Source organism: Pristiophorus japonicus, chromosome 13, assembly GCF_044704955.1.
Source record: "Pristiophorus japonicus isolate sPriJap1 chromosome 13, sPriJap1.hap1, whole genome shotgun sequence".
Lineage (NCBI taxonomy): Eukaryota > Metazoa > Chordata > Chondrichthyes > Pristiophoridae > Pristiophorus > Pristiophorus japonicus.
In genome coordinates, this window is record NC_091989.1 from 37,955,912 (window position 1) to 37,981,231 (window position 25,320).

Consider the following 25,320-nt stretch of genomic DNA (forward strand, 5'->3'; position numbering starts at 1 on the left):
TATTCCTTTGCTGGGGCATGGCGAAATGTAATTCATTTTGTTTGTAATTCACCAAAAGCTTCACTTGTGACATTATTAAAATGCATTTCTCCAGGCACAGATATAATAAATGAGAAACTTTTCTTATTTTTCCCCTTAATGATAACTACTGTAGATCAACATAACCAAATATAGAACCTGATAACAAGGCTTTTTGCTCAGAAAAGGTTTAGTTCCAGGAAAAGATTGGGCGGTGATTTGCATGTGTCATGTATCTTACATTATTATATATAACTGTATCCCAACATGCTATACATGACAGTAATAAGATATGACCTGCAACCACCAGCATACCTTACCACCGGGGGTGCACTTGCAAGAGACAGGTATATAAACACAGGTCTCAGGCAAGTGCAGCATTCGAGAACTGTAAAAGAAAGGTGCAGGTCCAGAGTGACCTTGACTTCACTACCTGCCTCGTGTGAATCTGTACTGAGGGGACAGGACTTTACAGTGGCGACGAGGATGGGATGATGTCAATGCCATGTCATTAGAGGAACGGACCTCCTGCTCAACAGTTTTAGGACTGAATCTAATGGCGTCTTGTTAGACTTGCCCTTGCCCGTTTAATCTCAACGATATTTTGCGCTTCAAGTTGCTGAAAGTGCGAGCTGATAACAGCGCGGCATCAGGGACCTGAGTGAACAGGGCAAGCAACTGAGTATTGGTGGGGGTGCCATTTACTTACTGTAGCCTCCTAGAACTTGTTTGATCACCTTTGGGGATTGGAGAGGTATTTCCTGGTGCTTTCCCCCTAAATTGAGCTAGGATTTGTTTCCTCTCCCAGGAGGCTGTGGCTGGGTGGGGTGGGTAAGGAGGTGGGTTAATGGCATGAATAAGCAGCACTCGATGGGCCAACTGGTTTTATCCTGTCCGCCGTTTTTATATGTTCATAAAACGCTCTCAGTTTCTCAATATATACAAACAATGTATGTTGCTGGAACAGAATAATATCAAGTCATTTCACATTCGCAGGAATGCGATTGTGACACTGTTAGAAGTATATAAATGTTGCAGTACAGCGGAACCTGGGGGTCCTGGTGCATGAAACACAAAAGGATAGTATGCAGGTACAGCAAGTGATCAGGAAGGTCAATGGAATCTTGGACTTTATTGCAAAGGGGATGGAGTATAAAAGCAGAGAACTCTTGCTACAGTTATACAGTGTATTGGTGAGGCCACACCTGGAATATGCGTGTAGTTTTGGTTTTCATATTTGCAAAAGGATGTACTTGCTTTGGAGGCAGTTCAGTGAAGGTTCACTAGGTTGATTCCGGAGATGAGGGGGTCGACCTCTGAACTGGGAAGTGTGCTTGAGGTGTGCTTGACAAGGTGGATGCAGAGAGGATGTTTCCACTGATAGGGGAGACTAGAACTAGAGGGCATGATCTTAGAATAATGGGCCGCCCATTTAAAACTGAGATGATGAGAAATTTCTTCTGTGGAATTCGCTGCCTCAGAAAGCTGTGGAAACTGGGTCATTGAATAAATTTAAGACAGAGATAGACAGTTTCTTAACCGATAAGGGGTTATGGGGAGCGGGCAGGGAAGTGGACCTGAGTCCAAGATCGGATCAGCAATGATCGTATTAAATGGCGGAGCAGGCTCGAGGGGCCATATGGCCTGTTCCTATTTCTGCTGTTCTTATGTGTTAAGATGGGGTCAAAGATTCCCATTGACACACCTATTGGGATAAATTTTGTGTCAGATCATGAATATGAATATTTTTATGTAATCCTATGGAGAGATATTAAGAAAAAACATGCCATTTATGTAAGTTATGTAAGTTGATAATTCACAACAGAATATCAAATCCAAATGCCACTAATGTTCTGTGCTGCAGAATGCGAAGAAGCATGCTCACTATGCTATTTGAAACTTCTGAAAATTTCCAGTCTCTGCCTTTGGGGAAGACGACAACAACAACAACTTGTATTTATATAGCACCTTTAACATAGTGAAATGTCCCCAGGTGCTTCACAGGAGTATTATGAGACAACAAATTTGACATAGATACTAGAGAAAAATGTAGGACAAGTCATCCAGGGTTGCACACCTCCCAGTTCAACAACGACAATGGCACAGACCTTAAAACAGGTGTTTTGTTTTACATGCCAAAGATAAAAGTTCAATCTCTGGTTGGCTTTTACTCTGCACTATTGATTCTTAATAACTTTTAAAATAACAGGTATTCACAAGGAAGCAGTCAGTTTCCTGTTGCATTTTGGCAGGACTCCAGACATGTGTTTGAACAGCATTTTGAGGAAGCTATGGGAGGGGCAAAGAAATGTGCTTTGTTGCAACCCAGTCACCACTGCACTATTTGGCTGAATTTATCACGCTGTCCTTCCCACTGACAGTCGGTGCCTCTCTAACCTAATATTGGCAGGTGGACTGTTAAATATTCCAATATGGCAGTTACAAATATTAGTGAAAATGTAACAAACCTTCAATAATATTAGTCGCCATCTACCCAATGTCCAAATGATGCTCATAAATACCACTTAACATCATTTATGAGAAGTAAAAACCCTCCCAGTGCCAGAGCAATCAAACTAAAAATGGAAGATTAACGTTTGGGGGTATTAGAGCAAACATGTTTAAAAGATCACTGGGAACTGGGTGGTCCAAAGAGCTGTGCTGCAAAATGGCCGGATGTAGATGACTACACAATGTTTTTCTTATTTCAGCACTGATCCTGCCATAGTTTTACATATTTTCTAGTCAGCAGTTATGGAGCACCATGGCAGATGTATGGGAGTAAGTTATGCATCCACCCATTCAGCTGGCAAATGTGCAGCACCGGAAGATTTCTAGAAAGAAAATATGAAGTAACTTTCCCCCTTTGTTCTAACTTTACATGGTCATTAGGAAATACAAAACTAATAAGGTGACATAATCTTGTACCATCATGATGATCCGAGATAGAGCGGATGGCACCCATTGCATGAATTGTAACTGAATGTGGACAGCATGGCGGCACTGACTATTGCAGCACGGGTACACAGGATCAGGGAGTGTAGGGGAGTAGTGAAGGTGTAGAAATTAGATCGTGTAAAATGGGCGCTTAAGGGCCTAATATGACGGACGTGTGCGCATGTTCATTCCGCCCTGGATATGCACCGCCCACCACATTGACCACGGCCCCTCTGTAGGCATCCAGGGTGCACACCTGTAACTGGAATTCGACCCATTGCATATGCAAATCAGGGCTCTAGCGTCTGTTTCAGGCCCCTTTGCAAAATTGGACTGCAAATGACCACAGCGAGTGCTATACATGCTGTGGTCAGTTTTTTTTCAGGGGCTCAGCAAGTAAACCAGCTGTCCTTAAAGGGACCGCGTGTAGGCTGCCACTTTGAAATGTAAGCTTCCTTTGCTTCATTTATTGTGGAGTCAGGAAGAGCACACTTGTCCCACCCAGTTGAACATTTAAATCGTGGACCACTGCCGGTCACCGCTCGCCACCGATGGCCTTGCCCCCCTCCCCCACCGCCAGACTCTCCTCAGGTCCTCAGTCAGCATCCGAGCTGCCCATTCTTGATGCACCCTCCGTGAACACTGAACTGCCTCAATCATGCCATAAGTACTGCCGTATTGGTGTACATATGTGATGCATTTTTAAACAAAAACGAGTGATTTGAGTTTGGAAAGTAGTCGCTCTGTGGGTCAGTAGTTTTTTCCCCCCTGCCAAAGGATGGCTCCGGTTTAAGGGGCGACCTACGTGTATTTGGATGCATTACGATTTTGATTGTATTTAGGCTTATGTGACATGTTCCAACTACATCATCGATAACCCATCAGGCTGTAATAGCACTGCAGGGTGGGACAACTGGTATCCACCCATTCAGAATCATAGAGACCCGCAGCTGAGAACTGCTTCAGTTTTTCTATGCAGCTACATTGTAATCACATTGGCGAAGCCTTCCTCTGGTATTGGTGTTTTTAGAATGAGTTTGCAATTTTGCAAGTAATCGTCACAAGCACATTTACAACATCACTAAACATACTGTGCAGAGGATTTGTTACTCTCAGATAACAGGAGCCCACTATCCCCCATGAATTGAATATTTGCTTCCCTAAGTCCTGGCTCTGCCTTTCCAAAAGCAACAGATTACTGACAAGATATTTTGGAGCCAAGGGCAGTAGACAGATATAATTGCAAAGTCCTTCTGTCATCTACTCATACTTCCCAGAATGATATCTCAATTCTTTATTGCTTAATGCACCTGCTTATCTTATGTAGTCAAATTATTAGATTGCGTTTTGATTCTTAACAACAAAATAACATGCACCTCCAGGAAATTTTGAGTATTTAAAAACAATGAAGGAATTATTATGGTTAGATGGTTAGGCCATGGAACGGAGTTTGCATCAGTATACTGCCACTGATCAACAATAAGAATGTTTGTGTGCATTCAAGTCTCCTTATCTAGGATAAGATGCATTTCTCCGGCCCTCCTGTATTCCCAATTTTAGCCAAAATGCATCTACAGAGATGTGTTGTAATGTGTCTCTATTTATTAAGAATTGTCAAATCTGTTAATGTATATTATGAAGGAAAATATAAACGTTTGGTGATAGCTTTCAGTATGAGTAGGACTAGGTTGATAAAGGATGCTGCACTAACACCGAATTACATTTATATAGCACCTTTCATGACCACCGGACGTCCCAAAGCGCGTTACAGCCAATGAAGTACTTTTTTTGAAGTGTAGTCACTGTTGCAATGTAGGAAACGCAGTGGGTAATTTGTACATTTTCAAGACAAGGGCTTATGGGCATCATTCACTGCGGAAAACAATTTAAACAGTGCTTTTGAAAAAAAATTCGTCAACTATGCCTTCTACTTGTTTCTCAAAGACATGTGGCTACAAGCTAATATCCAGGCTGTTTTAAATATTTTGTAATAGATGCTTAGCTGTAGCATAACAGTCTTGTGAAGATCTGCATTTTTGCTCAATCACACCCTCACCACCACCTTTGATGCCCTCGTCCCTGTTAAAACAATTACTCTCTCTCACCCTGGCCGTTCCCCCTGGTACAGCCCTCATCTTCGCTCCCTTAAGTCCAAGAGATGCAGATTTAAACAGGATATGGTGAGTGTTGTATATCTGTAAAGCATGCACTCCTATGTTCCGCCACCAGGGAGCGCATCTCCTGAAGTCCCAAGAGATCCCAGCATCCCTTGGGAGCACTGTATATAAGCCGGCCCCCTAAGACCTGTAACCCTCTCTGGAGTGTCTTAATAAAGACTGAGGTCACTGTTACTTTAACCTCGCTGTGTGCAGGCTCATCTGTGTTAGGAACACAACAACTGGTGACGAGTACACGAATCCAACGCAAAGATGCAGCAAACTGTGGGCATCCTGGAGAAGTTCTTGGAGGGTGAGGACTGGACGGAGAAGGAAGCGCTGCAAAAAGGAGAGCGGTCCTCCTCACGGTCTGCAGGGCACCGACCTACAGCCTCATGAAGAATCTTCTGGCTCCGGTGAAACCCACAGATAAGTCATATGAGGAGCAGTGTACACTGGTTCGGGAGCATCTTAACCTAAGGGAGAGCATGCTGATGGCGAGGTTTTGGTTCTATACGCACCAGCGATCTGAAGGTCAGGAAGTGGCGAGCTACGTCGCCGAGCTAAGGCGACTTGCAGGACAATGTGAGTTTGATGGCTACCTGGAGCAAATGCTCAGAGACTTTTGTACTGGGTATTGGCCACGAGACCATCCTACGAAAACGTTTGACTGTAAAGACACCGACCCTTAGTAAGGCCATTATGATAGCACAGGCGTTTATGTCCACCAGTGATAATACCAAACAAATCTCTCAGCACACAAGTGCTAGCAATGTTCACAAATTAACCGGAACTGTGTTTGCGAGCAGAAATGTACAGGGCAGAAACCATGAGTCTGCAACTGCCAGCAGGCCTCAGGTGACCCAGATGACTCAGATTCCGCAACAAAGAATGAATGCAAGGCAATTCACACATTGTTGGCATTGTGGAGGCTTCCATTCAGCCTATTCATGCCGCTTCAAAGGGTATGTTTGCAAGAGCTGTGGAGCAATGGGGCACCTCCAATGAGCTTGCAAGCTCTGCAAAACCTGCTAACCACCACGTGGCAGAGGAAGATCGGTCCATGGTGGATCAAAGCAATTTCGAGCCTCAGAGAGAGGAGGCAGATGCTGAAGTACATGGGGTGCACACATTTTCAACGAAATGTCCACCTATAATGCTAAATGTAAAATTGAATGGCTTACCCGTAGCCATGGAACTGGACACTGGTGCTAGCCAATCCACCATGAGTAAAAAGATGTTTGAGAGACTGTGGTGCAACAAGGCACTCAGACCAGCCCTGAGCCCCATCCACACGAAACTGAGAACGTACACCAAAGAGCTTATCACTGTCCTCGGCAGCGCCATGGTCAAGGTCACCTACAAGGGCACGGTGCACGAACTGCCACTCTGGATTGTCCCGAGCGATGGCCCCACACTGCTTGGAAGGAGCTGGCTGGGCAAAATCCGCTGGAACTGGGATGACATCCGAGCACTATCACATGTCGATGAGGTCTCGTGTACCCAGATTCTTTACAAATTTCCTTCCCTTTTTGAGCCAGGCATTGGAAACTTTTTCCGGGGTGAAGGTGCGGATCCACTTGGTCCCAGAAGCACGACCCATTCACCACAAGTCGCGAGCCATACCTCACATGATGAGGGAGAGAGTGGAAATCGAGCTAGACAGGCTGCAACGCGAGGGCATCATCTCCCCAGTGGAATTCAGCGAGTGGGCCAGCCCGATTGGTCCAGTACTCAAAAGTGATTGCACGGTCAGGATTTGCGGCGATTATAAAGTAACTATTAATCGTTTCTCGCTACAGGACCAATACCCGCTACCTAAGGCAGACGACCTATTTGCGACGCTGGCAGGAGGCAAGACGTTCACCAAGCTCGACCTGACTTCGGCCTACATGATGCAGGAGCTGGAGGAGTCTTCTAGGGGCTTCACCTGCATCAACACGCACAGGGGACTGTTCATCTACAGCAGATGTCCGTTTGGAATTTGGTCGGCTGCAGCGATCTTCCAGAGAAACATGGAGAGCCTACTCAAGTCGGCACTACGCATGGTGGTTTTTCAGGACGACATATTGGTCATGGGTCGGGACACCGTCGAGTACCTGCAAAACCTGGAGGAGGTCCTCTAGCGACTGGATCGAGTAGGGCTGCGGCTGAAGAGGTCGAAATGCATCTTCATGGCAACAGAAGTGGAGTTTTTGGGGAGAAAGTTCGCGGTGGACGGCATTCAGCCCACAGACGCCAAGACAGAGATTATCAGGAACGCGCCCAGGCCACAGAACGTCATGGAGCTGCGGTCGTTCCTGGGACTCCTCAACTACTTTGGTAACTTCCTACCGGGGTTAAGCACCCTCTTAGAGCCCCTAAATGTGTTATTGCGTAAAGGTGAGAACTGGGTATGGGGAAAAAAACAAGTAATTGCTTTTGAGAAAGCCAGAAACATTCTATGTACAACAAGCTGCTTGTATTGTATAACCCATGTAAAAGACTCGTGCTAGCATGTGATGCGTCGTCGTACGGAGTCAGGTGTGTATTACAACAAGCTAACGTTGCGGGGAAGTTGCAACCTGTCGCCTATGCTTCCAGGAGCTTGTCTAAGGCCGAGAGGGCCAACAGCATGATTGAGAAGGAGGCATTAGCGTGTTCGGGGAAAAGAAAATGCATCAGTACCTGTTTGGCCTCAAATTTGAGCTGGAAACCGATCACAAGCCCCTCATATCCCTGTTCGCTGAAAACAAGGGGATAAATACTAATGCCTCAGCCCGCATACAAAGGTGGGCACTCGCGCTATCAGCATATAACTATACCATCCGCCACAGGCCAGGCACCGAGAACTGTGCGGATGCTCTCAGTCGGCTACCATTGCCCACCACAGGGGTTGAAATTGCGCAGCCCGCACACTTGTTGATGGTTGCGGAAGCGTTTGAAAATGATAAATCCCCTGTCACGGCCCGCCAGATTAGGACTTGGACCAGCCAAGATCCTCTGCTGTCCCTAGTAAAAAACTGTGTACTGCATGGGAGCTGGGCCAGCATCCCCGTTGAAATGCAAGCCCTAATCAAGCCGTTCCAGCGGCGAAAGGACGAACTGTTCATTCCAGCAGACTGCCTGTTGTGGGATAACCGCGTAGTGCTACCCAAAAAGGGCAGGGAGATGTTCATCTCGGATCTCCACAGCACAGACCCAGGTATAGTAATGATGAAAGCGATAGCCAGATCCCACGTGTAGTGGCCCGGTATCGACTCTGACTTAGAGTCCTGTGTACGGCAATGCAGCGTGTGTGCTCAGTTGAGCAATGTGCCCAGAGAGGCACCACTAAGTTTGTGGACCTGGCCCTCCAGACCATGGTCAAGGATCCATGTCGACTATGCGGGCCCATTTCTCGGTAAAATGTTCTTGGTGGTGGTGGATGCTTTTCCAAAATGGATTGAATGTGAAATAATGTCGGGAAGCACCGCCACCGTCACCATTGAAAGCCTGAGGGCCATGATTGCCACCCACAGCCTGCCTGACATACTGGTCAGTGACAACGAGCCATGTTTCACCAGTGCCGAATTTAAAGAATTCATGACCCGCAATGGGATCAAACATGTCACCTCAGCCCCATTTAAACCAGCCTCCAATGGGCAGACAGAGTGGGCAGTACAAACCATCACACAGAGCCTTAAACGAGTCAGAGAAGGCTCACTCCAAACCCGCCTGTCCCGAGTACTGCTCATCTACCGCACGAGACCCCACTCGCTCACAGGGGTGCCCCCGGCTGAGCTACTCTTGAAAAGGACACTAAAAACCAGATTCTCGCTGGTTCACCCCAACCTGCATGATCAGGTAGAGAGCAGGCGGCAGCAACAAAATGTAAACGATGGTCGCGCCACTGTGTCACGGGAAATTGATCTGAATGACCCTGTGTATGTGCTAAACTATAGACATGGTCCCAAGTGGATCGCGGGCATGGTGATAGCTAATGGAATACAATGGATAGCAGATGGAATACAATGTCGGAAAGTGTGAGGTCATCCACCTTGGAAAAAAAAACAGTAAAAGGGAATATTATTTGAATGGGGAGAAATTACAACATGCTGCGGTGCAGAGGGACCTGGGGGTCCTTGTGCATGAATCCCAAAAAGTTAGTTTGCAGGTGCAGCAGGTAATCAGGAAGGTGAATGGAATGTTGGCCTTCATTGCGAGAGGGATGAAGTACAAAAGCAGGGAGGTCCTGCTGCAACTGTATAGGGTATTGGTGAGGCCGCACCTGGAGTACTGCGTGCAGTTTTGGTCACCTTACTTAAGGAAAGATATACTAGCTTTGGAGGGGGTACAGAGACGATTCACTAGGCTGATTCCGGAGATGAGGGGGTTACCTTATGATGATAGATTGAGTAGACTGGATCTTTACTCATTGGAGTTCAGAAGGATGAGGGTGATCTTATAGAAACATTTAAAATAATGAAAGGGATAAACAAGATAGAGGCAGAGAGGTTGTTTCCACTGGTCGGGGAGACGAGAACTAGGGGGCACAGCCTCAAAATATGGGGGAGCCAATTTAAAACCGAGTTGAGAAGGAATTTCTTCTCCCAGAGGGTTGTGAATCTGTGGAATTCTCTGCCCAAGGAAGCAGTTGAGGCTAGCTCATTGAATGTATTCAAGTCACGGGTAGATAGATTTTTAACCAATAAGGGAATTAAGGGTTACGGGGAGCGGGCTGGTAAGTGGAGCTGAGTCCACGGCCAGATCAGCCATGATCTTGTTGAATGGCGGAGCAGGCTCGAGGAGCTAGATGGCCTACTCCTGTTCCTAATTCTTATGTTCTTATGTAAAGAAGGGAGTAGGGTGTTTGTAGTCAAACTAGACAATGGACAAATTTGCAGAAAACACCTGGACCAAACGAGGCTGCGGTTCACAGACTGCCCTGAACAACCCACAGCAGACACCACCTTTTTCGAGCCCACAACACACACCCAAAGGATCAACGACACCACGCCGGACCAGAAAATCGTACCCAACAGCCCAGCAAGGCCAGGCTCACCCAGCAGCCCTGCAGGGCCAACAACACGCCAGACCAGCGAGGGCACAGCCAACACACCAGAATAGACATTTGTACTAAGGCAGTCCACCAGGGAAAGAAAGACTCCCGATCGCCTCACCTTGTAAATAGTTTTCACTTTGACTTTGGGGGGGAGTGATGTTGTGTATCTGTAAAGCATGCACTCCCATGTTCCACCACCAGGGAGCGCATCCCCTGAAGTCCCAAGGGATTCCAGCATCCCTTGAGAGCACTGTATATAAGACGGCCCCCAAGGCCTGTTACTCACTCTGGAGTGTCTTAATAAAGACTGAGGTCACTGTTACTTTAACCTCCCTGTGTGCAGTCTCATCTGTGTTAGGAACACAACAGTGAGCCACTGGTTTAGTCATTCATCGCCAAATCTGGCTGGACCACATAAAGCATTCTCAGGTCCTGCTCACGTCTGCCAAAATCGCTCACTATTCCAGAATCATTCGGGAATGCAAAGATAAATCCCAGCTTCTATTCTACACTGCTAGCCGTCTTTTTAAACCCCTCTCCCCCAGTCTCCACCCTCACCTCCAACAATAAGTGTGAGAAGCTCATGGACTTCTTCGTCTCTAAGATTGAGACCATCTGTTCGGCTGCCTCTATCTCTTCACTTCCTTCCCCTTGCCCACCGAGCCAAACTTCCTCTAAGGATCCCCCCTGCCTAGTCCTGATCTCAAATCTTTCTCGAGTTTTTCTCCAATCTTCCGAGCTCATCCTGTCTATGAGACCCATTTCCTGCTCCCTTGATCCTATTCCCATCAAACTGCTGACCACCCAACTTGCTTTTCGGGCTCCCGTGCTAGCTAACATTGTTAACGGTTCTCTCTCAGGTACTGTCCCTCCCTCAAATATGCCGTCATCACCACTCTCAAAAAAACAACCTTCGACCATTCCATCCTTGCAAACAACCACCCCATCTCCAACCTCCCTTTCCTCTCCAAAGTTCTTCAACATGTTGTAACCTCCAAAATCCGTGCCGAGCTTTCCTGCAATTCCATGTTTGAATCTCTCCAATCTGGTTCCCGCGTCTGCCACAGTACCGAAACAGCTCTCATCAAAGTCATAAATGACGTCCTTTGTGATTGTGACAACGGTAAACTATCCCTCCTCGTCCTTCTTGACTTGTCTGCAGCCTTTGACACGGTTGACCACTCCATCCTTGTCCAACGCCTCTCCACTGTCGTCCAGCTGGGTGGGACTGCACTCGCCTGGCTCCATTCTTATCCATCTAATCGTAGTCATAGAATCACCTGCAACGGTGTCTCTTCCTGCCCCTACATCGTTATCTCTGGTGTCCCTGGAGGATCTATCCTTGGCCCCTCCTATTTTTCATCGATATGTTGCCCCATGGCGACGACATCCGAAGCACACATTCAGTTTTAACATGTACGCTGTTAACGCCCAGCTCGACCTCACTACCACTTCTCTCGACCCCTCCATGGTCTCCAAATTGTCAGACTGCTTGTCCGACATCCAGTACTGGATGAGCAGAAATGTTGTTCAGTTGAGTATTGGGAAGACTGAAACCATTGTTTTCGGTCCTAGCCACAAACTCGATTCCCTAGCCACTGACTATCCCTCTCTCCAACTTCTGTCTGAGGCTGAACCAGATTGTTCGCAACCTTGGTGTCATATTTGACTCAGAAATTAGTTTTCAAGCACATATCCGCAGCATAACTGAAAGCGCCTATTTCCACCTCTGTAACATCACCTGTCTCTGCCCCTGCCTCAACTCATCAGCTGCTGTGAAGTCCTCATCCATGCCTTTGTCACCTCTATTCCAATGCATTCCTGGCTGGCCTCCCACATTCTACCCTACGTAAACTAGAGGTGATCCAAAACTCCTCCAGTCCCACAACCTCCCGAGCTGTCTGCTCTCCTCTAATTCTGCCCACTTGAGCATCCCTGATTATAATCGCACAACCATTGGTGGCCATGCCCTCTGTTGCCTGGGCCCCAAGCTCTGGAATTCCCTGTCTAAACGTTCCACCTCTCTACCTCTCTTTCCTCCTTCAAAGCCCTCCTTAAAACCTACCTCTTTGACCAAGCTTTTGGTCACCTGCCCTAATTTCTCCATATGCGGCTCGGGTTTTTAATCTCATAATACTCCTGTGAAGCGCCTTGGGATGTTTCACTACGATAAAGGCGCTATATAAATACAAATTGTTGTTGCTGTTGTCACTAACATAGAGGTCAATTCTTCTTTTTGCCTCACCTAGGCTATTTCCCTGAAGCCCTCAAATCACTGATGTTTGCAGATTACAACACTCAGGGGTGAAATTTCAGTCTGTTGCTGTCTTTGTTTGCGCCCCGGTATTAATTTCCAGGCGAGCGGCCAGCTTCTCTTGCCCTGCTAGGACATTCGGTGCCAGTTATGCGGGGACGCAGAGCAGTACCACGTGGGAGAGGTGAGCTGGTGTGCAACGCCCCCGGTAGCGACACTGTTTTGAAATTTGTTTTTTGGAGGACTCGTAGCACCTCATAGCACGTCCTAGTGGGACCAGCTGGGAAAGCGGGCAGCCCGAGCTGTTCCGGCTGCAATGAGGGAAGGAATGAATACCTGAGGTAAGTGTGATTGTGGGTTTTTTTGTGCTTTATGTTTATGTCGGGCGAGCAAGGTATTGGGAATGTTCTTGTTTTTTTTGCCGATTTTTTTTCACAGGGAAGCCTCTCTTACAGCGCTGCGAGGCCAATTCTTCAGCTCGGGATTCTCAGTTGCTCAACTGGCCTATTGCCCTTGGAGAGATGTGGAACGCTTCCCTTAGTGTTCCGCTTCACACTCAATTTGTGGATGCAGACGCAAACCATTTCCCGGCGCAAAATTTACCACCCCGAGGCCATTAGCGGCCTAATTAGCCTCCAACCGAATTTCCACCCCTCATTGTTTGAGTAGTAGAGTCAGGTTTCAAATTCACAGACTTGATATGGGAAAGTGTAAAATATTTGGGAAGGGTCCAAGTATACATACTTTGCCTAACCACTGAGAAGCACAGTGTACTGAATGAAGGTGTCATCAGTTTCTGATGTCAAATAATAGCTGTGTTTAACTTTCTTGAATTGGATAATAATAATGGGAAGAAGCATATTAAGGGTCATTCACCTCTGGGGCCTTGATTTGAATCTGGCGCCAATAATGGCCTCCTCTGTCCAATGTATTTTAACCCTCATAGGTTAAACATGTCCAGACAATTATGATGTCTGAGTTGGAAAGCACCCTGTGCAACAGCATGCCTACAAGACAAAAATAAATTGAGAAACAGATTACTATTTTCTGCAAAGTGACAGGAAGCCTGAAGAACATGCCAACTGAAGGGGCCTGAATGACTAATCCTGCACTTCAGTGCCATGGGAACATTGGCGCTCACTTTGCATGATGCACGGTGCTTTGTTTTATGTTGGAACTCGTAGGCATCAGAACGGCACTGCAGCTTTGTGTACTAGACTGAAGTTTCATTAAACAGGAACCTCTTTTACCAGATGGCTGAATATCTGGTTTCGTTTTATAGCACTGCCACTTTTTTCTTTGTACGTGAAAATACTTGTGGTTGTCAGCTCTCTTCAAATGGTGCACCACTGAACATGCATGAGAAAAATCTGACCTTTACACATGTCAAGCTCTTGTGCAGTCTGAAAACTTTCATATGTGGGATCATTACTATTTTGGTCATTCTTTTAAACGGTTACACTATTCATCCAAAATAAAGGAGAAATTTGACTTCTGCCCTAACCGGGTGGTAAGTCGATGGAACGGTTGCTCCGTGTCGGCCTAAGGGCCAGAGCCAATTTCAGGTTCAATGGAAGCAGCAAGTTGTGGGCATCAGACAGGCATCCCCACACAACTTGCCGGCCAGGGCCTGAGCAATTGTGGCTGGCACTGAATCCGGTCAAATCTCTACAGCCCTGCTACATCCAATCATAAACAATGGTGGGCAGTTAAGCGACTAATGGGAGGAGTAGGAAGGTCCATCAGCATCCTCTTTCGCAATGATGGCAGAGTCCAGCACGGGCGTGACAAAGACAAGGCTGAAGCATTTGTGACCATCTTCAGCAGGAAGTGTCAAGTGAATGATCCTTCTCGGTCTCACTGCTGAGTTCCCCACCATTACAGATGCCAGTCTTCGGCCAATTCAATTTACACCATGTGATATCAAGAAACAGCTGACTGTACTGGACACTGAAAAGGCTGCGGACCCCAACAACATCCTGGCTGTAGTGCTATGTACCTGTGCTCCAGAACGAGCTACAAACACTACCAAACTTCTAGTATAACTACAATACCGGCATCTACCTGGAAAAAGGGAAATTGCCCAGTTGTGTCCTGTCCATTAAAAGCTGGATTCAGCCAATTACCGCCCATCAGCCTACAAATCATCAGCAAAGTTATGAAAGGAGTCATCAAGTGCTAACAAGTGGGACTGCCGAATAACCTGAGCACTGTTGCTTAGTTTGGGTTCCACTATGACCACTTGGCTTTAGACCTTATTACTGCCTTGGTCCAAACATGAGCTGAATTTCAGAGTAATGGTGGGGAACTCAGCAGGAGGCCAAGAAGGATCATCCCCTTGACATCAAAGCAGCATTTGACCAAGTGTAGCATCAAGGAACCCTAGTGAAACTAAAGTCAGTGTGGATCAGGGTGGGAAACTGTCCAGTGGCTGGAGTCACACCAGGCACAAATTAAGATGATTGTAGTTTTTGGAAGCCAACATCTCCGCCTCAGGATAATGCTACAGGAGTTCCTCAGGGCAGTGTCCGAGAGCCGAGTATCTTCAGCTGCTTCATCACTGACTCCATCATAAGATCAGATGTGGGGTTGTTCGCTGATGATTGCACAGTGTTCAGCTCCATTTGCAATCCCTCAGATAATGAAGCAGTCCATGCCCGCATGCAGCAAATCCTGGTCAACATCCAAGCTTGGGCTGTTAAGTGACAAATAACATTTATGCCACACAAGTGTCAGGCAATGACTATCTCCAACAAGGGAGCACTTGACCAATGAATATGGTCCTCCCCTTGACATTCAATGGCATTACTATCACCAAATCCCTCACCATCAAAATCCTGGGGGTTACCATTGCACAGAAACTCACCTGGACCAGCCAAATAAATGTTTTGGCTACTGAAACAGGTCAGAGACTGGGTATTCTGTGGCGAGTGGCTCATTACCTACTCACCAAAGCCTCTCCACCACCTACAAGGCACAGTTCAACAGTGTGATGAAATACTCTACATTTACTTGATGGGTGCAACTGCAGATACAACAACATCCACAAGCCTAAACATACCTTGTCTGCAGTGTGTACTATAGTTAAATCTTTACTAGCTTTCAGCCAATTCTGCTTAATTCTGGGGACCGCATTCAACTACTGTGCATTCTCCTCCCATGATTCCTCTCTTGGGGCTCAATTTTCCTCTTTGCCGAGTTTTGGTGCCCAGGAGGATTAACGGTCGATATTTTTGTGCCTGATTGCGCCAGGAAAAAAAATCACTTTTTCCATGTAACGGGTGTGTCCACGCATCCACAATGTTCCTGGTCTGGATCAAGAGTTTGTGAGAACCCATTGGGATCGGAGCTGGATCTGGACATTTAAATTTTAGCTGCAAAAGATGGATCCAAGGGAAGGGGAAGGAGAAGGACAAGGAGAAGGGGAACAGGGAAGGGCCAAGAGATTTCTAGCAGAAGAAATTGAGCCGCTGGTAGATATAATTGAGAGAAGATGGGATGTGCTTGAGGACAAAGGAAGAATGGGACAAAAGAAAATGAAACCCTCTTTACTCGCAAAACTTTGGGCCCAAGTTGCAGAAGAATTTAATGCAGTGGCCATGACCCCGAGAAGCAGCACGCAGGTCAAAAAGGAGTGGCAGGACCTTGGCCAAGCAGTTACAGTAAGTAATATTTTTATTTATGCACTGCAATTACATTTATAAATGCAGAATGACCCACTCTTAAAAAATTCTATTTTCATCTTTGCAGAGGAAGATGTCACACATCAACTGAGAAAGGTCAAAAACTGGAGGAGGTGCACCAAATAGGCTGCAACTAACAGCCGTGGAACAGAGGATCGCTGATATGATTAAATCTCGCAAGAGAAAATCAACCACCAATGTGGACGTCGGGCCCAGGTTACCGAGAGAAGGTAAGCCATGCAAATTGCACAGTCTGGGTTGGCACCGTGGTCTTTGAAAAGAGCCTGTGCTTTGTGACTCACGTACTCATGTCACCCTGCTCCCTCCCCTGCTGCTAACCAAACATCTGCTCTGTTACGTTTTGCAGATGTTGCGCATCAGGAAGAGACAGAAGCTAAAGTAGAAGTAGAAGCCGAGCATGATCAGGAAGCCGTCAGTCCAGATATTCTTCATCAACATCAGGACGAGGATGAGCTGGACAATGAAGGGCAGCAGGAAGACCCCAATGCTGAGATGGTTGCATTGGAATTGGAGCCGGTGAACTCCGCCCCCCCCCCCCCCCCCCCCCGACGGTGCCAAGCCTTTTGCTGAGCGATACAACTGACATGACATGGGGTACGGACTGAGGCTGCGGGTCCCAGTGGGTTGCAGCAAGCCACACCTGGGAGATGGCCGAGGAGGATTGGAATGAAAGTTCAACCTGAAATACAGGATGCAAGGGACATAGGACAGCTCATGGGAATGAGTGGGAAGAGCATTGAGCTAACGAGATCACTCATGGACACCATGGGTGGGGTGAGGGTAGAATTAGCGGGACTGTCAGTTGAAGAAGCAACACTGGAGGAATGGGAGCAGTGTTGGGACAGATGAGGGGAGGGGATGTCGGAGATTCGGGAGGGAATGTCGGAGGTAGCTGCTGCAATAAGTGGACACACCCAGGCTGTCATTGACTAACAGCAATTGGCAGCATCAACTGTTGCCACTCACATTCCAATCCCCAGACCAACCTCAGGTCGTGTGCCGTGGGTTGATCCACAGGCTGAAGAAGAGTCTGAAGAGGAACCCGGGCCTTCCACAATGCTGTCTGCTAGGTCTGTCCCTGTCCAACCCCACCAACAACAAATGCGCCTTCGCACAGAAAGCAGAAAAAACCTTGGGGTCGGGGGGAGGAAGCAGAAGTCTGAGACAATGGACATGGGTAGGGGTAGAGGCAACAACAGGGGCAAGAGGGGCGCACAGTGCTAAGGTCTTTGAATAAGGGGGAGGAGAGATGACTGCAGCTAGAGTTTGTTTGTTTCTGCTACTAGTTGTTTTCTTCATTGAAAAGTTGAAAGTTTGATACAAAATGTTTTATTAAAGTTAAGTAAAACTGTACAAATGTTTAATAAACCTAATTATTTTTAAAATTTAAGCAGAATCCTGCACATTATTTTTTGAATTAAAGCAACACAGCATTACATACATTATTATGTACATTATTTTTTCATACTAACAGGTGCAAAGAGTCAACACTGTTGGGCCGTTTAGCCTTCAGGCAGCAATGTTATCACGGATTAGCTGCTGACGCAAGTCTCTAGCTATGTCTATGGTGCACGAGGCCCCCTCCTCTGCCTTCATCCTGCGGATTGAGGTGGTGGCATGAGTTTATCCTCCTCCTGTAGCTGGTCCTTCTGCTGCTCCTCCTCCTCCTCCCCCCACTCCCTTCTCCCCTCAGGAGGATCCTCAATGTCCAGTACCTGTGGGATTCAGCTAATCTACCATGAACGCATGAAACCTTTCTCTCAGCCTTCCTTGTTTTATTTTATAACTTCACCAAATTACTTTTCCCCTGATTAAGGTTTTTCGCTCCGACCGCAATAAAGCTCGGAATCGTCCAAAAATGCTCTAAAGGCGATGTGGGTACAGTCAATCGGACTCTCTGCAAACATCATCTTGAATTTGTGTTTTAAATTGTCTTCTTCCCTCGCTCCAAAAGCTCAGAAATATACTCAGCATCGATTTTCTTAAGTTAGCGTCGGGTTTTTCTGATCGGTACGTAAGGCCACTGTGCCCTGTCCTGGAAAAAAATCAGTTTAGGCGAAGATTGGTTAAATGGCCAAAAACGGCGTGGAAATCAGTTTTCACCCAGACCTGCAGCAAAAAATCTGGCATACAAACAATCCAGCGCTGATAGTCATCGCCAGCGAACACATTTTGAGGAAAGTTGCAAATTCACGATTGCTCAAAAAAAATCAGCCGATGCCAGAAAAATGGCGCCCAATGGTGGCGAAAATTGAGCCCTTGGTCTTTGATTTGGATGTCTTGACTTCAATTCCAAATACAGGCTTCTTCTAGCACTAGTAAGTCTTGGCTTTGTTGCTTTTTTTTCATTCATTGTGCCATTTTCTGATTAGCAGTACTAGTATCACCACTGGATGGTTACTTAACTGGGTTAAGGGGTTTATTATCTGCTTGTTTAATATTGACTATTGCTGATTTCCACTGAGGGAGTAGTGTAAAATGGCTATTGACATTTTAGAAACTAAAATGGAGCACTGTCCACATAGTGTGACCTGTTTAACGGTGCCATCACAAATCCATTTAAATTCCTTTCGCATCCCGTGGTGAAAATATGGCATCATGTTTCTTCTAAAGTACCAGAAGATACATCCCATGATCACACAGAATGTTGTATTTCAGATTACTGTGACTGCTGTTTGGGAATCTGTGACTGAATAAAGAATGTAACTGGCTCCTAATAAACAGATATTTCCATTTTCTCATACAGATTCCAAAAGGAATCACAATGAGTTAAGAGCTAAATGAGATACAAGGGAGAACTTTTCAGATAGCTGCTTAGAAAGCTTTCATCTTGTATGTCATGGTTTATTTTGTGCCAGAGCAGTCGTAGCAATATGCAGATTCTAAATTTGTGCTGTTTTATTTGTTTAGCTCTGCCTATGATACAAGAACACGACAGAAGGTAGCTATAAAAAAGCTATCAAGACCATTTCAGTCTCTGATCCACGCAAGGAGGACATACAGGGAGCTGAGATTGTTAAAACACATGAAACATGAAAATGTAAGTGAATATTTTATTACAGTTTGCTGACTATGTGTAGTGACATCATAATTACAATCAAAAAGGTGCTTATGATTTTGTTAAAATAACGATCAAAATGCTATGATCACATTGATGTTCACTTTGACATGTAGGGGGAGAAATTTGGGTCGTTTACGCCTCTCGTTAGTGGCAATGGGGCGCAAACGACTTTTCGCCCGGGTGTGCTGCCACTAACAACTCCCGCTGAATTCCGCGGGAGTTCAGTGGTGGCAGTAACCGGTAGCGCCCCGCTCCGCTGCGAACTTATTTCACCCCAGAGTGAAAATTAGGTAGCGTCCCCTGAAGCTGCGCCACTCACGGGACAACATTTAAAGGGGAGGTGGTGCTTTAAAAATGATCGACCGACTTATCGGTTGTGACTCGTTGCACCATGGAACGTGGGGTTCATGCCACGATCTGGCAGCCCGATACACCGTTTGAGTGCCGTGCTGATGCCATGACACCCTGCTCCCCGGTGGATCAGGTAGGGACCCACAGAGTCAGTAGCTTGACCCTCCCCTTTAATGAAGGAGAAGGCTCTTTCTACGCGGCAGCAGTGTCCCACCATGTAGCAATGCACCCCTCTCGGATTCCTTCTGCTCCGCTCACGCCCCACAGAGCAAGTGGAGTGCAAAATAGCACACTCCACTTGCTCTCGGGTGCAGTAACCTGAACTTGGGTCACAGGATGGGACTTCCTCACCTGCCACAGGAAATCCTGCCTCGCGGTTGTCACTACCCCCAAACGGGCACTACGCAGTTTCCACCCCTTAGTCTTCAAAATCTCCTCCAGTTTATTTTATTTTTTTCTCCTTTAGGAAGTCTTCAAAATAATGTTTTGACATTGCACTCCCAGTGGAGAGCTTCACATGTTAAAATGCCTAATGGAAGTTTAGGTGCACAGTGCCCAAGATATCAAACAGTCAGGAAATTGTGGGCACTGTGTACCTGATTTTTCAGTATGCGCTCTCCCTGTGGAGCACAAAGTTGGAAAAATTGCCCCACTTACACTATTTACCCCATGGGTGGGCAAGTGATCTCCTTCAGGATTGTACCAACTTCATTCTATCACTGATTGCTGGCAGGTCTCCAACAGCTGTCCTCGAATCTTTCCTTCCTCACCGACATCTTGGTCCCAGAAATTCGCAGCCCTCCCATCACATGGGCAGGAGTCTGCGGAAGGGCCGCAAATTAGACCAAGGCCCAGATAGGCTCGGTCCCGGTCTAACATGGGAGTTCCTGTTTGGCTCCTTGGGGGCAGAGCATCTGAACACACAAACAAGTCCATTGTTCTTACATTGTGAATTTCCTGGGCCTCGGAGGGTCCCGACGCAGAGTTAATGGACGTGTGCCTGGGGAGACCAAGCATGCCTACCTGCCGAATGGAAGAAATGGAGTTCAGCTGGCGGTCGGCCAGGATCAAGTCCTGGACCCTTGCAGAAATATGTCAACTTACAAAGTGCTCCATGGGGCAGGGGTGGGAGGGGTAAATGCACGTTTGCAGGGAATTCAGTCTGTTTCCCCTTCTCCTGTAGGCTACACCAGCCAGACTTTTGGGCCTCTTCATTGAATGGCCATCTGTCACTGCCATGTGAAACACAGGCTATCACCCTAACCCAGCCAATTTAGGCAGGGTCAGTGGCAGAGATGTAGGCAGGTATGTCCCAACACGTATAACAGAATTTGATCTCCTTATATCCTTCCGTCTCCTGGAGCAGACAACATTGACATTTTATATAGTTTGCTCCCATGCCAACTGCATCACGCACATCTGGGGAGATTTCCCCACATGCTGTCTCCCTCCCTCTGCCTCACTCCTTCAGGCTAAGCTTCTTTAGTTTCATCTGCGAATCTGTTTTTTCTCTCTACGGCTGAATTTGTCAGCAAAATTGATGGGTTGACAGCTGGTCTTGGTGTCCCTTGTCAGATTTCAGGATTTGAGTAGCTCCTTGTATTTAACCGTGCTCCTTCGCATTAATTAAAGTGGCTTCCCACTGGCTGGGCCACTTTGCAGGTGTTAAAGCATTGAAAACAGTAAGGCAAGGTGTTAAGCAGCTTTCTTTATAAACCTGCAGAATCCAAATGTAGCGTTCGGTTAACCCTTGGTTAGCAAATCAACAGTAATCAAATAATTAATAAAATGAATTATTTTATATTTCTGGAATGACCTTGAATGTCGCAAAGGAGTTGACAAAATCCAGGCATATGAGTAACTGCATTCCAGACTCATATGAATAAAAATAAAGGGGACTGTAATAGACTGTAAAATACTAGACTTGCTCTGCCACTGACTGATGTACAGTTACAATCTCTAAGGCACGTAGACCAGAGAAGTCCCAGGTTTAAACATAAGAACACAAGAAATAGGAACAGGAGTAGGCCATACGGCCCCTCGAGCCTGCTCTGCCAATCAATAAGATCATGGCTGATCTGATCATGGATTCAGCTCCACTTCCCTGCCTGCTCCTCATAACCCCTTATCCCCTTATCGTTTAAGAAACTGTCTATTTCTGTCTTAAATTTATTCATAAGAATATAAGAACATAAGAAATAGGAGCAGGAGAAGGCCATACGGCCCCTCAAGCCTGCTTTGCCAATCAATAAGATCATGGCTGATCTGATCATGGACTCAGCTCCACTTCCCTGCCCGCTCTCCATAACCCCTTATCGTTTAAGAAACTGTCTATTTCTGTCTTAAATTTATTCAATGTCCTAATTTCCACAGCTCTCTGAGGCAGCGAATTCCACAGATTTACAACCCTCTAAGAGAAGAAATTTCTCCTCATCTCAGTTTTAAATGGGCGGCCCCTTATTCTAAGATCGCGCCCTCTAGTTCTAGTCTCCCCCATCAGTGGAAATATCCTCTCTGCATCCACCCTGTCAAACCCCCTCATAATCTTACACATTTCGATAAGATCACCTCTCATTCTTCTGAATTCCAATGAGTAGAGGCCCAACCTACTCAACCTTTCCTCATAAGTCAATCCCCTCATCCCCAGAATCAACCGAGTGAACCTTCTCTGAACTGCCTCCAAAGCAAGTATATCCTTTCGTAAATATGCAAACCAAAACTGCACGCAGTATTCCAGGTGTGGCCTCACCAATAACCTGTATACCTGGTTTGTGCTGGGTTTGCTTGTTGTGTATAGAAGAACTCCACAAGGCTGAGTACTGTGAGCTAAACTTAGTGTGACCTTAGTCTTCTTTATTACAACTCCAGAGTGCCTAAACAACATGGCAGCCAATCTTTTATACTGGCTCTGCACGTGTGTGCAGGTGACCATTAGGACTCCAACAGTCGCGCACTCTGGTGGCAAGTATTACATAGTTACATCGCTGATCTCAGGCAAGGAGGCAGTGGGGGCACAAGAACTAGGTTAGGGGAGGGAAAACCAGCCAGAGTTCCCGTTCCTGATCACTTTAGCGTGACTCCTGCTTGAACTGCTCATATGTGGCTACCAGCTAAGGTTAGATCATGTTGTTCATTGCTTATTGACACTCATTGTTAAAGCACACGTGAATAATGGTTGCCTGCCATCCATGGAACCTTAGGTCTGTAAGGGAATCACTGCCATCAGGAGATGAGGGGACAGCTCAATGGGCAAGTGCCCTATGTGATATGATGTTGTGCCATACAAACCAGGGATATCCCAATGCTGAGTAGCTTGATCTTCAGCAAATAATGGTGGGAATGCTGCAATTGGCCCCAGGGTGCCTGGCTAAGGAAGGGGAAAAAAAATCAACCCACATCTGATTACTATCTCATGATCCCTGCTAGAAGTGTGAGTGACCAGTGAGGACTGGAGGTGCTCTTGACCGACACTGTCCAGGCACATATGTGAAGTACAGCCATTTGGAGAGCCTTTGTTATAGACCTCTATTTCAGTCGGACTTGCCCTCGGGAGAGAAGAATATCAGATTTTTCTTTTTTAATTTCTAGTCATTGAAGAAAATGTATTAATTAAATTTGTGGAAATACATTTATCTGATTGCCCATTTCCTGAATCTGACTGATTAGTTTTTGGCCTGAAGTGTCGCAGCCATTTAATTAGTTCCGAATGAGAGGGTCACCTGACTGCATGGTAAGAAGGAAATGCCATATTATTTGGCTTTTGTAGAACTAAATTATAATGACCTTCAAGGAGAGCAATACAATTCAATGACTGTAGATTTTCTTGTCATTTATAAAATTTTATTAAAGTCTGTTAATATATACCACGATCTTAGAACATTTTAACAAGCGCTTAAAACTGTCACAAAAGTATGAGGAGATGATGAATGAATCCACTGGAGGATTATTGGTTACTTATTAAGTCTTTCATTAGTAGCTGTCCTTTGTCTCACAAATGAGTCTGTTATAATTTCATCATTATATTTGGAAGCTGTATAAAATTTAAAAGGTCATCCCATAAACTATATTAATCTGTTGATTTCTTTTAGGTAATTGGATTGTTAGATGTCTTTACACCAGCAGTTACACTGGAGAACTTTCGTGAAGTGTAAGTAGAATAGAATGTAAAATGCAGACTGTGTTGAAGATTTCCTCTGTTCAGTGTTTGTAGCTCACCAGTGTATACTGGAAATACTCTGCACGCCTCTTGAGCAGCATTGGAATGAGAATGTCCCACAACTGATTCTGAATGAGAGCTCAAACTGTTTATAGTGGCAAATGACTGCAGATTGGGGGATAAATCTGGACTTGTTTTGCTACTTAGGAACAAGACATAGCTTGCTTAGCGTTTTTGGTTGTGGTTCATTAAATCCTCATAGAGTTGCTTGGTGAAATCCTGTACCGTGTGAAGTATTGGTCAGGGTAGGAGAAGCGTGAAGAACTGGCACTGACTGACACTCCTTGTTTGGGCCACACTTTCTCCAGCTGGATATTCGGAGAGCACCGTGAAAACTGGTCATTGAATGGTAAACAGCTCAGAGTCCTGCAGGAGTAGAAGTGGAGTTACAGATGACCATTTGGAGAGTCAGACTTTGGTGGTTAAATGCTGTTGCAATATGTGTCTTTTTTGGAAAGCATATGCAACTTCTAAAAATAAAAACTGGTCTGGCAGCTCATGAAAGTGAAACAATATTAAAATGCTACGAGATCTATGTAACATGGAGAGTTCTTTATACTGTTTGGACATGATGGGCTAAATGACCTCTTACTCATCATCATAGGCAGTCCCTCGAAACGAGGATGACTTGCTTCCACGCCAAAAAAAAGGACGAGTTCACAGGTGTTTCAATGAAGGACCCGAACTACATCCTGAAGGGTGGAAGATGCCTGTGCGTGAATTTTTTTAACGTGGAATGGCCGTTGCACACCAGCCACCACACAGGCTTGACAGAGCTAGGTCTTGGTCCACTGGCAAGAATTACTCAAGACAACTGGAGACCAGCTCTGCTGCACGGCCCTATACTGTAAACATCGACAACTCTGTGAGGCACAATTTCAGTGCATTGCATTTTATAATTAATAACCACTAGTGTGGAATTTGAGAGGCCGATTTGGATGTCAGTTTATTCTGGCTAGGTATACCTGAGTTGGTGAAGGATGAGACCTACCCCTGGGATTGGTCTCATTGGCCAGAATCAGGTAAAAGAGCTCAGATAACTCATACTAACAAAAACAGCAAGGGTTTACAGAAAAACCGCGACTTGTGTTCTACTGTCGATGAGATGTAGCTAACTTGTTTCACCATGATTATTCAGTAGTTGATTGTGTCTCATAAAAATCTACAGAACACTCGGGGGCGCAAATTCAGCCTCCCGATAAGACCCATTACCGGCAGAAAGCGGCGGCCAAGCGGTGGTGTCGAATGGCCACCGATTTTTTTTATCGAATGGCCGGCACTCGCGAAATTCTCCTCGGTGTTTTTTCCGGCGGTCCCCACTTTCGCCCTGCTGCTCTCAAACCCTCCTAAGTGCGTCATCAAAGCGCGCACAGCCAATCTCCCGACCGACCAGTAAAATTCACCTAAAAATATCTTGCAGCCACTGCGCGGTGCCCCCAACTGTTTTTTCTGTCGGTGCACTGTGTTTGCAGTGTGTGTAAAATGGCGGTGCGGCCGCCATTAAAGGGGAGGGCACACTGCTGCGGCTGCCATTAAAGGGGACCTAACTAACTAAAATAATCGAATAGCTCACAGCGGCCATCCCCTTTAAGGGAGAGAC

The 25,320-nt window shown here is 46.1% G+C and overlaps 1 protein-coding gene across 1 annotated transcript in view; it reads left to right on the plus strand.

The window, feature by feature from the left end:
• LOC139277984 (mitogen-activated protein kinase 11-like) overlaps positions 1–25,320 on the plus strand; it is a 71,010-nt gene that overhangs the window by 13,536 nt on the left and 32,154 nt on the right. The window contains exons 2-3 of the mRNA XM_070896632.1: positions 19,003–19,132; positions 23,593–23,651. Coding sequence (XP_070752733.1) covers positions 19,003–19,132; positions 23,593–23,651 — 189 coding nt within the window. The remainder of the gene's footprint in view (positions 1–19,002; positions 19,133–23,592; positions 23,652–25,320) is intronic.